General features: G+C 40.1%; 1 protein-coding gene across 1 annotated transcript in view; it reads left to right on the plus strand.

The window, feature by feature from the left end:
- GNS (glucosamine (N-acetyl)-6-sulfatase) overlaps nt 1-16,127 on the plus strand; it is a 43,130-nt gene that overhangs the window by 6,676 nt on the left and 20,327 nt on the right. The window contains exons 3-9 of the mRNA XM_032288435.1: nt 3,452-3,658; nt 5,737-5,802; nt 6,533-6,631; nt 8,128-8,295; nt 10,351-10,433; nt 11,410-11,528; nt 13,769-13,872. Of these exons, the coding sequence (XP_032144326.1) occupies nt 3,452-3,658; nt 5,737-5,802; nt 6,533-6,631; nt 8,128-8,295; nt 10,351-10,433; nt 11,410-11,528; nt 13,769-13,872 (846 nt within the window). The remainder of the gene's footprint in view (nt 1-3,451; nt 3,659-5,736; nt 5,803-6,532; nt 6,632-8,127; nt 8,296-10,350; nt 10,434-11,409; nt 11,529-13,768; nt 13,873-16,127) is intronic.

The raw sequence follows: 16,127 nt of genomic DNA on the forward strand, positions 1-16,127 counted from the left end.
TAAATATAGATGCAAAGATTCAAAACAAAATATCAACAATTGATTTTCAACCATGTACATAACAAAGTGAATGGTAGTCTAGGAATGTAAGGGTAGCGTACTATCAGGAAATCCCTTGAACAGTAGCATAGTGTTATGTTGAAGTGCTCAGACTCTGGAGCCAAGCTACCTAGTCTGGAATACCCTTTCTGTCTCTTGTCTAGCAGCGTGACCTTGGACAAATTATTTAAACTCTCTGGCCCTTTTTCTCCCTATTTATAAAAGGGAGTACCAAAATCTCCTTCAGAGTTGTTGTGAGGTTGAGTTAATATGTGTAGAGCACTGACTTCTTCTTCCCCACCCCCGCCAAGACAAATTCTCACTTTGTTACGCAGGCTGGAGTACAGTGGTGCAATTTCGACTCACTGCAACCTCCACCTCCTGAGGTCATGCAATTCTCCTGCCTTAGCCTTCCAGGTAGCTAGGATTACAGGTGCCCACCACCATGCCAAGCTAATTTTTTGTGTTTTTAGTAGAGATGGGTTTGCACTATGTTAGCCAGGCTATTCTTAAACTCCTGACCTCAAGTGATCCGCCCACCTCAGCCTCCCAAAGTGCTGGGATTATAGACGTGAGCCACCATGCCCAGCCAGCGCCTGACTTATTGTAGTAAATACTACATGATGTTGGTTATTATATGTCTATCGACATGATATAAATTATTGAAAGAAGGAAAATTGAATGTTCTTCCTAATGGATACTTGAAAGTACTCTGAAATTTTAGCATCTTTTCCTGGTAACATATTAAGCTATTGTAAGAATGCTTCCTGACTATGATGAATATTTCAAACAAATACATAAGGTGAAAGGCTCAGGGCAATTGCTGTTAGGAATAAAACAAGGGCTCCATTTAATGATATTCCGGACTGTCTAGTCATTACCATTAAGTCTTATGGAAATCAGAGGTAAAAATATTGGAAAAATTATTTCTGCTTGTTTGGATTTTCTATCTGGGAAACACAGGAGAATTATTGAAATACTTAAAATCACTAGAATTCAGCAAGATAAAAATGAAAAAATAAAAATAACTTTCTTCCATGTGATCAGTTAGAAAAATAGAAGGTGGGGGACAAAGAAAATATCTTATTCATAATTACTTATTTTTCTTTTATATAAAGATAGAGACAAGATCCTACTGTGTAGCCCAGGCTGGTCTGGAACTCCTGAGCCTAAGTGATCCTCCTACCTCAGCCTTGCAAAATGCTAGGATTACAGATGTGAGCTGCCATACCCTGCCTCATTCATAATTTATGAACTTTCTAATAATAACTGGTTGGGGCCAGAAATGGCTATGACCTATGTAAGTTAAGTTACAAAACGATGTGAGTGGTAAGATAAAAAATATTTGATACATAGATATGCACATCATTTTACATACATTTCATTTCTTCCTTTTTTTTTTTTTTTTTTTTTGAGATAGGGTCTCATTCTATCACCCATGTTGGAGTGCAGTGGCATAGCTCACTGAAGACTTAAACTCAAACTCCTGGGCTCAGATGATCAGATGATTCTCCTACCTCAGCTTCCCAAGTAACTGGGACTATAGGCATGCATCACCACACTCAGCTAATTTTTTTTTCACTTTTTTTTTTTTTTTTTTTTTTTTTTTTTTTTTTTTTTTTTTTTTTTAGAGACAAGATCTTGCTCCTGTTGCCCAGGCTGGTCTCAAACTCCTGGCCTCAAGTGATCCTCTGCTTCGGCTTCCCAAATAGCTTGGATTACAGGTGTGAGCCACTGCGCTCAGCTAAGACACAATATTATATAATATATTTATTCTAGTTGTAATTCTATCAAGATTATTTTAGACTCAAGTGATTCCAAAAGTTACCTGGAATAATAAATAGAATAATTAAGGTAATTTTTTTTTTTTTAATTACAGTGGCTCAATATGATTGTAATCCCAGCCTGGGCAACATGGCAAGACCCTATATCTATAAAAATACTTAAATGGTGGTGCACGCCTGTGGTCCCATCTACTTTGGGAAGTTGGGGTGGGAGGATTGCTTAACCCTGAGGCGGCAGAGGTTGCAGTGAGCTGAGATTGACCAGTATACTCCATCCTGGGTGACAGAGTAAAACTCTGTCTCCAAAAAGAAAAAAAAAAAAAAGAAATTGTTCTACCAGATGCTAAAATGTAATATTAAGATAAACTGTGTACTGACCATAAAATTGATCAAAAAACAAAAAGGGGAAGAGTTAGGAGTTGCAAATTTAAACTTAAGAAGTCAAACGTCTAATAAAATTAAAAGGCAAAAGTAAAAATGAGAAGTATTTGTAACATGACCGAATCCTTCCTTAACTTAAATCTCATGTAGCAAGAGGCCAGCAGCCAGAAGGAAAAAAATGAGCAAAGCATATGAGCAAACCATTCACATAAACACAGTCAGTACATGTGGAGAATGTTCATCCTCACTATTAAAAATGCCAAATCTAACTTGAAAGGCGGAAAAAATTGCAAATATTTAAAAAGGGTAATACCCAATTTTGGCATCAGCACGTGCTCGAATGGCCTTTCCCTGCTGGTGCAAGTATAAGCTAGTACTACCTTTCTGTGAACTGGCTTGGTGATTTGTACCAGTATGATTGGGTAGAATGGGAAAAATATGTTGCTGACAGTAGCTAATGGAAATATAATTACAGTAGGAAAAACTTTTCTTTTCCTATATAAAGTGATACAAGAAATGTATAAAGTTGTGGATCAGCCTGCAAGTGAACCACTGTGTCTCACTTAGATCCAAGTAGTATTATTTGTCTTTGGTTAATACCCATCTCTCACCATGCTGTGCTCCTTGTGTATAAATAATATTTCTGGCTGGGTGCAGTGGCTCACATCTATAATCCCAGCACTTTGGGAGGCCAAAGTGGAAGGATTACTTGAATCCAGGAGTTTGAGATGAGCTTGGACAACACAGTAAGCACGTTGTCTCTACAAATAAAAAATAAATTTAAAAATTAGTCAGGAGTGGTGACACACTCCTATACTCCCAGCTATTTGAGAGGCTGAGGTGGGAGGACCACTTGCATCAGGAGTTCGGGGCTGCAGTGAACTGTGCTTGTGCCACTGCACTCCAGCCTGGGTGACAGAATGAGACCTTGTCTTAAAAAAAAAAAAAAAACCAAAAGAAAAAACAAACTATCTCTATGGCAGATGACACTAGAATTACTGTTATCCTACAGAAAGAAACGAACTGAAAAAGAAATTGGTTTTCTCAGTTTGTTCTCTCTGCTTTAATGTCTACACTATGTGACTTAAAGCAGCCCTCATCAAGTATGTCATGTGTAGAAAAAAAAAATTCCATGAGAAACTACATATTTGAAGTTATTAAGGAACTTTTCTTTACTCTCTTTAGCAGTGATGGGAAGTCCATCTTTCTTGTGTGACTTTGTCCTTTTTGCTTCCGTTCCTTTGTAGTATGTGCCAAGTGCTCTCTGTTGCCCCAGCAGAGCCAGTATCCTGACAGGAAAGTATCCACATAATCATCACGTTGTGAACAACACTCTAGAGGGGAACTGCAGTAGTAAGTCCTGGCAGAAGATCCAGGAACCAAACACTTTCCCAGCAATTCTCAGATCAATGTGTGGTTACCAAACCTTTTTTGCAGGGAAATATTTAAATGAGGTATGTTGAATGATCTCTTTCTTTTTTTTATAATAGCATTGAAAATGTGACTGTAATTCATGTTAATTTTATTAGTAACAATATTAAAGGATTTTTTGATGTACTGTACATTGTTTTCTGTGAATCTGCCCATTAAACAAGAATAAGGAGTATGTTCATGTAAGTATACCTGTACATGTTTACTTGATTTGGGTCCTTGTTTTTTCTTTCAGTAGTCCCAGGAGCATGTATTTTAAAATTGTCCTAAGGCTGCTGTTGTCTGATGCATCTTCCTTCCCTTTTTCCTCAGGAATTCTGCTTGTCATGTGGCTGTCATGGTATCTTTGTTTGCATTTCCCCATTATCAGTATCTAAATTAAGACATTTTTCCTCTTAGAATCTTTCCTCAGATTTCTTAGAATCTTTTCTGAATTATAACAACTTAATGCTTAACTCATGTGTAATGTGAAAAGTGGCAACTAAATTTGGAGAGATTAGTGATAAAGAGAAAGTACCCAGAGTTGGGATATGAAGGTCATTAAAGTGTATGACCAGCAGCTGGTGGGCCAGCTTCCTAGACCTGGATGGAGAGAGACCTTGTGGTGAACTGTTGAGGCCAGATTCCATGGGCCCACCTTCACACATTGGCCTTAGCTTTTACCCAAAGTCCAAATTTAAAGGGAATAGTATGTTTGAGACTGTTTGGGGTTAGCTCTTAAAGTTAAACTGAGGGTTCAAGACAAAGAGAAGATGTACTTATACTCTTTATCTGTAGTTACTAAAGATCTTGGTATCTGAATTTTCTGTTAATTCTCCCCTCCCCCAAGTAATTGCGAGAATCTGCAACCTTGTAAGTATGCAGGCAGTTGAGTCAGTTTGAAAAGGATCATGAGAAACAGGAACTGAGGGTACTGGCTCATTTGGTTGGGGCTATGGGTCATAAAGAGAACTTACACTGCTTTTCGTATTGAAGGTCATCTGATGTGTATATAAAATTAGGAGAGACTTAAAGTAGAAAGATTTTGTTTTCAGGGATTAAGTTCTGCCTTAAGTGGGTGGCATTAAACCTTGTAAGGATAAAGTGGGATGATTCTGTGGTTTCTTTATTTTATTCATCTCATCAGATAAATGGAACTCTAAAAGTGGGTTTCATTTGCAGGACAACTGAAATACAGATTATCCCTTATCCAAAATGCTTGGGACCAGAAGTGTTTTGGATTTTGAAATATTTGCATGATACTTACTGGTTGAGCAGTCCAAATCCAAAAATCCGAAGTGCTCCAGTGAACACTTCCTTTGAGTATCATGTTGGCACCCGAAAAGTTTTAGATTTTCAGATTTGGGATATTACAATAAATTGATAGCTCATAGTCTGATTATTTGGGCTGCTTAGGGTCAGTTGGACTATTCAGTCTGTGCTGTCAGCCGCTCAGCATTCATCCCATGAATAGGCTATGTTGGGTAGGCTGTGTGGACTTTTTCTGTAGTGGGTCAGATAGTAAACATTTCGGGCATTGCAGGCTGTATATCTCTGTTGCTACTATTCAGCTCCGGCATTATAGCGTGAAAGCCGTCACAGACACTGTGTAAATGAATGTGGCTGTGATAAAACTCTTTATCATTATTGAAATTTGAATTTTATATAATTGTCACATTTCACAAATATTATTTTGATTAACTTTTGTATTTTTAAATTGTTAAATTCTTAGCGTGCTGTCCATAAAAAAGTCATCAGGCCAGATTTGGCTCACTGGCTGTAGTCTGCCAACTCCTGCTTTAGACGTTCCTAGGATTATTAGTTTATTTTGGACTTGTGTCTATATTTGGGGAAATTAAGCACCTACTGTGTTTCAGGCATTGGTCTAAAAAGATTCTAGGCCAAGTGTGGTGGCTAACACCTGTAATCCCAGCACTTTGGGAGGCCGAAGCGAGTGGATCACCTGAGGTCGGGAGTTCAAGAGCATCCTGACCAACACGGAGAAACCCTGTCTCTAAAAAAAAAAAAAAAAAAAAAAAAACCTGAAAATTTCCTATTTCTTGCTTTCTAGTCTGGTCATATGTAAGGACTTGTAATTGTCCCTACTTGTCTTGCTTTTCAGTATGGAGCCCCAGATGCAGGTGGACTAGAACATGTTCCTCTGGGCTGGAGTTACTGGTATGCCTTGGTGAGTGATTATTGAAGTTAATGACAATTATATGCAGCCCTACAGATGCAGAATAATTTAGCTCTGACTTTGATATAACTTTATTTGCTTTTACAATTAGTTATTTGAAAACCTTAAAGTATATTGACCTGTGACCAGGTGTAGTGGCTTATGCCTAGAATCCCAACACTTTGGGAGGCAGAGACAGGAGGATCACCTTGAGTTCAGGAGTTCGAGACCAGCCTGGGCAAAATGGTGAGACCCCATCTCAACAGAAAATTTTAAAATTAGCTGGGTGTGGACGTGCACCTCTAGTCCCAGCTACTCAGGAGGCTGAGGTGAGAAGATCACTTGAGCCCAGGAATTCGAGGCTGCAGTAAGCTATGATTGTGCCACTGCATTCCAGTCTGGGTGACAAAGACCCTGTCTCTTTTTAAAAAAAAAAAAAAAATCTGTTGGCTTATGAGTCGAGTCACTCCTTTCTGGGATGTTTTTCCCGCATTGTACAAAGTTTAGCAAAGTAGTTTGCTTTTCTACCTGATCTACTTCTGGCTTTTAAACTAGAACATATAATTGAAACTGCTAGTCTTTAATAAAAGCCTAGTCAAAAAAATCCAATTCAGTCTTGATGCGAGTAATTATCTTTTTAATGTCTTACCACTGCTCAGAGTATAGTTTAGCACAGCATGGATTCAGACTTCCACTTTGTTCACTAACCTCATAACAAATTTGACTTTCCTCTTTTTAATAGGAAAAAAATTCTAAGTATTATAATTACACCCTCTCTATCAATGGAAAGGCACGGAAGCATGGTGAAAACTATAGTGTGGACTACCTGACAGATGTTTTGGTGAGTTGCAGAAGCCTTGTAGCTCTGTCCTTACAGAGTTGGCTCACATTTGATTGAAGACTCTGCCTAGAAAACCCATAATCTTGTTTGTGTTGGGTAATGTAAATGCACGGTAACTTCGTCTAACTGCTCAAGAGTATTTCCAGCTAATTACAAACTCCTGAGGGTATTTTCTTTGTGTATAAGCCAGGCTCAGATCTAATGCTCTTGAAATTCTAGCAACAAATTCCTTTCCAAAGGTTAATCTCTTTGACTATAGAGATTACTTTGTAGGGGTTTTACTTTGTAAGGGTTCCTACTCTTGACCCCAGTTTTACTCATAAGCTACAAGATGGCAGCCTCACAGGCCCCATTATGAAGGTGGAGGGATAGGGATATTGGATTTATTTGGGCATTGGGTATTTATATATAAAAACTACTGAAAGCAGGTGAAATTGGGACTTTTCTGTTTTGAGGCATGTCTAATAGCAGTCTTCCATAGTATTATATATTCATTCACTCAATAGTTCATCACCTAGTATAGCGAGTCTTCAGCACTAAATGAAGCAAAGCCCCTGCTTCTGTGGAAGGTAATTTTATTCACACACGCACACTCTCGCAGTCTTATGCATTGCCTCATTAGATGGTCATCAGTTAGAGAAATAAGTTAGGGTATGAGGTTGCTTAGATAACATTTAAACAGAAACTGGAAGGAGGTGAGAATGAGCTGTATAGATCAGGGGGAAGAGTGCCACAGAGTCAGGGAACAGTAAGTGGGAGGGCCCTGAGGCAGGAGTGTGCCTGGCATATTTGAGAAACCATGAGGAAGCTGATAGGACTGGAGTGAAAGGTGGATGGAGGGACTACAGGAGATAGATATAGTCAGTGTCTTTTGAGTTAGTGTCGGGAGTAAATGAAATTATTTCAGAACAATGAAAAACAACATGTATATAGCATGCTTTAATTTTCATAAAGTATCTCCTGATAAGGAAAGGAAAAATGTAAGTCCATGTAAATTAAAGCCCTAGTGGGATGTATTTGGATCTAATATTATTCACTTAGCTACTTACGTGCATAATTTATGACATCTACTTTATACATATTTTCATAAGGTTAAAGTAACTTAATCTACCTTTCCCACTGTTTTAAGTTGACTCTCCTTTTACATTTTTTAAGGCATCACATGTAGATACCATAATCTCCATTAGTGTAAGTTAGTACTAAAATAGCCGAGTTACTGTTTCCTTCTTTGTGGGAGACATGATTTCCAGATCATATAAAATCATCAAGACCTTAATTGCCTTCTTATGTTGGTATCCTTCTCAGGTTTTAAAATGTTGCCTAAAAACCAAATATATTTGTTCCAACAATATGCTTGCAAATGGCTATAAGATCATGTGCTAAGGTTGATTAAGAGCTAATATGACCCTGTACTGTCTGCTCACTAGGGGACATTTATCTGTTAAATACTCATCTTTTGGGTAAGGTAGGAGATGACAAATCTTTATATGTGTCAGGCTAATGTCTCCCTGGACTTCCTGAACTACAAATCCAACTTTGAGCCCTTCTTCATGATGATCGCCACTCCAGCGCCTCATTCACCTTGGACAGCTGCACCTCAGTACCAGAAGGCTTTCCAGAGCATCTTTGCACCAAGAAACAAGAACTTCAACATCCATGGAACGGTAGCTTCTCCTAACCCTTGTATTCAGCCATACTCAGTATGATTAGCTGTATGATATACTTACCAGGAAGCCTTTAAGCCATGTAGTGAGTTTTTCTTCACAATCTTTGAGAGGTAATTGTACCTGTCCCTAGTAAAACAGATAGTATAAACTTGCATTGCAAGTACAGGTAAAGTTCCTGCTACCCATCCAGTGAGCAGCCAGAGAGTTGACAGAAATGGTAAAGAATGCCATCTTTCCCAGTTATAGGAGTATATCACTTGGGCTCTCCTGGTAACCTCTGTGTTGGGTCTCTTCCCTCCTGGCATAGCCGGGACTGCACCAGCCTCCTGGTGGCCCTCACTAGCCTTGAGGCATGGGAAGAAGTGGTGGCACAGAGCAATATGGTTGGAAAGGGAAGTTGAATGGAAAAATGAACCAGAGCAGGTGACATGATTAAAAGCCACAACAACTCACATATTTGCCTCATGTGCCAATTACTTATACTTCCCTTGACTTGAGGTATAGGCAGTTCCCTGGTTCAAAGACAGAAGGCCTCTATTGCCTCAGGTCTGTTATCCAGAAATTGTAATTGCTTGTTGTAGAAAGAATGAGTCTTAAACCCAGAACTGCCGCTTTCTAACTCAGTTCTGACCATGAGCAAGATGTTTAACTTCATTTTTTTCATCTGAAATGGGAGATCTTGATCCCTCATGGAACTATTTTATGAATTCAAGTACATAGAAACAACTAGCATATTGCCTGGCACATTATAAGCATGTGCTTGTTAAATAAAAATTTTAAAGCTGAGTGAACTGGGTTTTAAATTAGAGGACGATTCTCAATCTGTGTTCCAAAATAAGTTAAAAAGTTCCCGTGGTCAAGTAAGTTTGGAAACTTTGAGTTAAATAAGTCACTCTGCTACAAGACTTCTCAGAGTTATTCATGATTGAATGTAAATTTCTAGCAGGAGGATATGCTATATAGCATTTCTAAAGCTTAATAATTAAAGAACACTTTGAGGAGCATAGTTTGAGATATGGTGGCTTAGAGTTTTATGAATAGAGAAGAGAGAATTAATAGTATATGGGGACGTTTTTGTTTAAGAAATATGGCTCTTAGGCCGGGCGTGGTGGCTCGCACCTGTAATCCCAGCACTTTGGGAAGCAGATCACCTGAGGTCAGGAGTTCAAGACCAGCCTGGCCAATGTGGTAAAACCCCATCTCAAAAAAAAAAAAAAAGCCCCTTTTTATTTAAATGGAAGGACCATCTGGTTAGACTTGAAGTTAGGAAATTGCTGTGAGATTTTTTTAAGGATTTAGGATGATCGATATCTTGGCTAGGCAAAACTTAGAGGAAGGTAGACCAGGTATGGTGGCTTATGCCTATAATCCCAGCACTTTGGGAGGCCAAGGCAAGAGGATCACTTGAGGCCAGGAGTTTGAGACCAGCCTGGCAAACATGACGAAACCCCATCTCTACTGAAATACAAAAATTAGCCAGGCATGGTGGTACATGCCTGTAATCCCAGCTACTCAGTGGCTGAGGCATGAACATCATGTGAACCGGGAGACAGAGGTTGCAGTGAGCTGAGATCATGCCACGCACTCTAGCTTGGGCTTTGGCTGGAGTGCAGTGGCGTGATCTCAGCTCACTGCAACCTCCAACTCTGCCTCAAAAAAAGCAACTTAGAGGAAGGTAGAGTTATTTGCCCATTTTGTAACTGTAGTAGACCAAAGGCATATGATCAGAGTTGTAAATGTAATCTCGTTTTAGCCAGTAGTTTCCCAGTGACATTCTCTAAAATATCTTTATGCTGCTAACAGAGGAGCTAAGACCTTTTATGGTTTGGGAGGTGCTGGGAAGCTGAAGAACGAGAGATTGAGTTAATCTGCAGAAATTTCTATTTTAGGAACATAGGAGGGGAGGGAAGGTCTGAAGTTGCTTAAACAGGTTCCAGTTAGTTCCTTCTTTCTTAAGTAAGAGTGAAATGATTCTATTTATTATCTACTTGAGCAATCCAGTAGCTTACTGTGGTGACTTGGTGTTAACATTTTTTTTCTTCTAAATTTTAGAACAAGCACTGGTTAATTAGGCAAGCCAAGACTCCAATGACTAATTCTTCAATACAGTTTTTGGATAATGCATTTAGGAAAAGGTAAGAGCTGCCGCTACTTAACAATTTGAGTGGTTTTAAGGACCCTACACATCAGCTCACACAGAGGGGACCATACCACATTGTTGTCTCTGAAACAAAAATGGAGGGAAGCAAGTCAGTGGAAGAGAGGCTTCAGTGGGGCACCAGAAGCAGAGAGATTCCTTTACACTCAAGTGAATGAGGTGACCTTTGGACCCCAGTACTAATTAGACCATTTTCAGGACTTGGCAAAAATACTGCAAACTTGAACCATGTGGTAGAATTTTTTTCTCCTGGTTTAAAGAAAAGGTCACTTGGTTGAGAAAGCCCATTATCGTCTGTCACAAAAGACCCAAAAGCTTAGACAAGATCAAAATATATGCTTTTGCCATTTGGAATTTTCAAGGAATTCTCTTATGGCAATTTTTAAAAACCCATTACTTAGGAAGTGTTTAGACCAGTGGCAAGCAAACTTTTTCTGTAAAGGGCCAGGTAGTAACTATTAATCACTCACAAGTTGCACATTCTGTCACAACTACTCAGTTCTGCTATTGTAGCACAAAAGCAGCCCTGGATAATATGTAAATGAATGAGCGTGGTTGTGATCCAATAAAACTTTATAAAAACAGACAGTGGGCAAGCTGTGGCCCATGAGTGATAGTTTGCCAACTCCTAGTTCAAACATACTAAGCTTTTTTGTAACACAGGTCTATCTGAATTAATCTGTAGTACAGTATTGAGAATGGACAACTGTCCCTTCTGATTGTCTCTACTCTCATCACCATTGGCAATAAAAAGTAAAGCTAACTGGTTATTTTAAAATGAGTTTATTTATTTGGAAACAATTAACTTTGGAATGAATTATGTTTTGGAATTTTCTAATTTTTTAAACAGGATGTCTTTGGTTTTTTGTTTGTTTGTTTGCTTGTTTTGGCAAGATAGTAATACCTCAGTCATTGGCCCTGAAGTCCCATTTCTACCTTCTGTTCACATCCAGGTGGCAAACTCTCCTCTCAGTTGATGACCTTGTGGAGAAACTGATCAAGAGATTGGAGTTCACTGGGGAGCTGAACAACACTTACATCTTCTATACCTCAGACAATGGCTATCACACAGGTCAGAGGCAGGGGTAGACACTGCTGTGATCTTTGACAACATGTCTTTCCTTTTTCACCAATCAGCCCTGGCAGGGAGTTCTAGTCTTTCTATAACTGTGGACCTGCCAGAGGGAGGGTCTTGCCCTCAGGACCCCTCCAGTTAGAGCACCACATCATTCCCACATGGAGAAACCAGGTTTCATTATTTGCTGTTTCACATGCAAGATGACAATGGTGTTCTAGGAGTGGGAGCAGAGTATGAGCTTGATGGGTTGGAGGCAGGCCATATGGAAGGCATTTATGACAGGAAGACCAAGAGAAGGTTGTCTTGTGACGAAAACTCTATCTTGCCAATCATGGAATTTGTTTTTTGGGAGTTTTTGTTTTTTCAAAATCTGTAGGATGAGTCGGCTCTGTGTCCTTGACTTTCATGCTTTCTACTTGGACATTCTGTTGTTAAAAGCAAACGTTTCGTTTTTTCCACATATGTAAATGTCCGCTTGAATGAGATTCACTTGAGACTTCCTTGCATAGGAGGAGATCACTTAGGCATTTAATACATTATTGTGATTTTTGTTGTTGAGACAGAATCTCGCTCTGCCGCCCAGCCCAGAGTGCAGTGGTGTGATCTTGGCTCACTGCAACCTGTCACCTCCCAGATTCAAGCGATTCTCCTGCTTGAGCCTCCCAAGCAGATGGGGCTACAGGTACACGCCACCAGGCCCAGCTAATTTTTGTATTTTTAGTAGGAATGGGGTTTTGCCATGTTGGCCGCTGGTCTTGAACTCCTGACCTCAGGTAATCTGCCTGCCTCGCCTCCCAAAGTCCTGGGAGTACAGACGTGAGCCACCATGCCCAGCCTATGAATATTTTTAAACACTCAAAGTAGAGAGTAGTAAAATAGCATCTGGCTTAGATTTTCAGCTGCATGTGGCCAGTCTTTTGAATTCTTCCTACTCTCCTTGTGTTTTTCTTTTGTTGCTAGAAGGTTTTGAAGCAACTCCCATACACATGATTCCAGGCTTCAATACCTGATTATGCATTTGACTCTGGTTATTATGTATCAAGATGCAGACGGCTGGCCCGGTGGCTCACTTCTGTAATCCCAGCATTTTTGGAGGCCGAGGCAGGTAGATCACCTGGGGTCAGGAGTTTGAAATCAGCCTGGCCAGCATGACAAAACCCCATCTTACTAAAAATACAAAAATTAGCCTGGCGTGATGACATGCATCTATAGTCCCAGCTACTTGGAAGGCTGAGGCAGGACAATCACTTGAACCCTAGAGGCGGAGGTTGCAGTGAACTGAGATCACACCACTGCACTCCAGCCTGGGTGACAGAGCAAGACTCCATCTCAAAAAAAAAAGATACAGAGAAAGTCCACATACTACCTTTAGTTCTTATGTCGCCTGTCATTTGCCACGAATTTATAGGGAGAAGTGGGTCTTTTGTGCCATCAGCATGTCTCACCTTCTGAATTTGGTTAAATGCAGTTTTATAGTGCCATGTTCATCTCTGCTCAGCATTTCCTATAGATTGGTAGTTAGATTAGGGACTTGATAGAAATTCACATTTTCAGGTGACAGTGCATCCTTGCTTGCTGCTGACTTCCTATTGCATCATGTCATGAGGTCCGTGGTGTCTGGTTGCACTGTTTTGGGAGTGCTGGTGTTGATAGATGGATCAGGTGATTTCAGCCTGACCTGTTGCTATGAGCTTTTCTTTTGTTCCATTGATGATTGTTGCCTAAATCCATTATTTCCTCAGAAATTGCAAAATGTCCATTTTGTAATCCTGTCCTTTCTTTTGTATTTATTAGCTGGAATTCCTCAGGGAAGAATTTCCCCTTATCAATTATTTGGTGATCTTGAGATGCAGTTCATTCAGGAAACACAGGATAGGTGTTTTTGTTCGTTTGACAGTTTTTGGAGTAAACCTCACTCAGTTGTGATGAGGCTGAGTTGCATGCATAAATTTTTATGTATTTCTGTTTCAATACTTTCCTGTCATTATGTTTGCTCATTTTATCCTATCATAAGCCAGGGAGTCCCTTGTAGTCATTTATTTAGAGAAGATGAATTCGTCGTCTTCCTGCCTTGTAGTAACAACAGACCCAGGCAAATTTCAGCTTTCTATTAAAACACCAGAATCAGTAGAACAAAGTTGTTTTAGTGTTTGCTATGGATTAAATGAGTGAAACATAATATGAGCAAGACTCCTGTCTTGGCTCCACCTTCACCTTGTGTGTTTTGTTTTCAGGACAGTTTTCCTTGCCAATAGACAAGAGACAGCTGTATGAGTTTGATATCAAAGTTCCACTGCTGGTTCGAGGGCCTGGGATCAAACCAAATCAGACAAGCAAGGTAGGTGCCTGACAAGCCGGTGCTGTGGACAGGTAGGTGCTTCCTGAGAAAATAAGGTGTTTCCTGCTGAGAGAAGATTGGTTAGGTTCCTCTTCCCACTAGGGTGAAGGCTGAGCAGCAGAAGAGCTTTTAAGTGGAAACAATGATTTCTTTTTTTTCTTTTTTCCCCCTTAACTTGCTACTGTTCTCTATAATCTGTGTTTTCACCCCACATATACATGTCCCATTAGGATGCATAGCTTTTATTTGTCTTTTGAGACTAGATCTTTACTTTGTTCTGAAGCAGTGACTCTGAACAGAAGATATGCATCAAAATCGCCCTCTGAAACTGCAGAAGAAAAATGGTACATGCTTGGGCAATATCCAGAAAGAGTGTGATTGACTCACTTGGTCTAGGGTGACCCAGCATCTGCCTTTTTTCTTTAAGTTTACAGATGATTCTGAGAGGCAGCCTGGTTTGGCACCCACTGCCTTGCAGAGCAGAGCTCCTCAAGCTTTTCTGTGTATGTGAATCCCCCGGGGATCTGGTTAAAATGCAGATTCTGCTTCTCCATTTCTGACCAGCTCCCAGGTGATGTCTGCTGCTGGCCTGACCTCGCTTTTGAATATAAGGCTATCAAAAACATGTATTCTGGGAATTAGTCTTGCCTGTTCTGGACTCTTCCTTACAAATGCTTTGGTGCTGTCCTGGTTCTCTCTCCTAGAACTGCCATCATATGCCACACTGTTGTTGCTCCTATTTGCTTTCAGTGTCTTTTTCCAAACGTGGTACCTAACGCTGAGGCACTTTGTTCCTAGCGATCGTGAGGACCTTCATCTAAAACACTGTCCTCCAAAACTCAGGAGATAAGCATTGACAGGCTCTACCAGCTATGTCTTCTCTCCTTCCCGATCTCACAATTTCAGTTTCAGTCCCAGTTCGGTGAGACCAAAGAAGATGAACAAATATACACTTTAAGCTAAAATTAAAAAGCGGATTTTTAAATGGGCCAGACTTTCTGGGTATATTGGGTACTTTAGTTTCATTTTGGAGCTTAATGTTTACTTGTTTAAACATCTGTTTTTCACTTATTTCCTTTTACAATTAAAATTCTCTGGGAAGGATGAAATGGCCTTCGTAATTACCTTTTGTGTTTTTCTCTTAAGACCCACGTTCCCTAGCTAGTCACTTTTCCCTACGAATTTCAGTGCCTTCTAAACGGGCTTCCTCTTTCAAAGGAGATATGCAAGTTTGGAAGACCATTAAATCTTAAAAGTGTTTTCTTGAGGTTGGTGTTTGGAACTGATTGAGGAGAACGTGTCAGCAGCTATGTTCTGTTTTTAGGAGCAGGGCTCCCCCAGCCCACATATAACCAGCATAGGGAAGGAGGCTGAATGAGATCATAATGAAATGTGTTGACCAGCTGCCTGTGGAAAAAATGGTTCCTTTTTTCCTTTAATATTGCTATTTAAATGTTAAAAATCAGAAACTTCACCTTCTCTAAGCAATCTAAATGAAGTCTGGTTCCTAGGAAGCCATTTGAACAATATGACTAACATTTATTAAGTGTTTAGTATGTGACAGGTGCTATTCTAAGTGTATTACCTGAATCAGCTCACTCAATCCTCACAGTTTATGAGATAGAGGTACTGTTACCCTATTTTGCAGTTGAGGAAACTGAAGCAGAAAAGATGATCACACAGTTAAAAAGTAGCAGAGCCCTGAATTTGAACTGGGGCAGTCTGGCTCCAAAGTCTGTATACTTACCATTATATTATAGCTCAGTCAACAAGTATTACCTTCTTTGCCAGCACAGTACACCAAGGAGCCTTGCATATGGCAAGGAGCAAGCAAACAAGATCAGTTCTTAAATCCCTGTGTCAGGGAGCACCAGATACTTAAGCTACAATGGTCAGTGAAAGCCTCTGAGGCATTTGAGCAGACAGGGATACTGAGAAGGATTTAGCCATGCAGAGATCCGTCGGAAGAGCGTCCTGAGCAGGACGGTAAATGCGAAGGCCCAGATGTAGGGATAAGCTAGGTTTGTTCAACAGTTGGAAGGTAGCAGTTGTACTGAATTCCTTGTCCTTCCTAAGTGCACCTTCTCTCTCACCTCCTGGCCTTTGAGGTTGGTGTTTGGAACTGATCAAGGAGACTGTGTCAGCAGACTGCTCCTTCTTTCTGGAATGCCCATCTCGTACCCCCTTCAGCTGGCCAACTTAATTGTCCTTTAGGGCTTTGGTTTAGGGCTCCCTCCGGGAAGTCACTTCATACT

This window comes from Sapajus apella, unplaced genomic scaffold (assembly GCF_009761245.1).
Source record: "Sapajus apella isolate SASKATOON/1434 unplaced genomic scaffold, GSC_monkey_1.0 scaffold2, whole genome shotgun sequence".
NCBI classification, from domain to species: domain Eukaryota; kingdom Metazoa; phylum Chordata; class Mammalia; order Primates; family Cebidae; genus Sapajus; species Sapajus apella.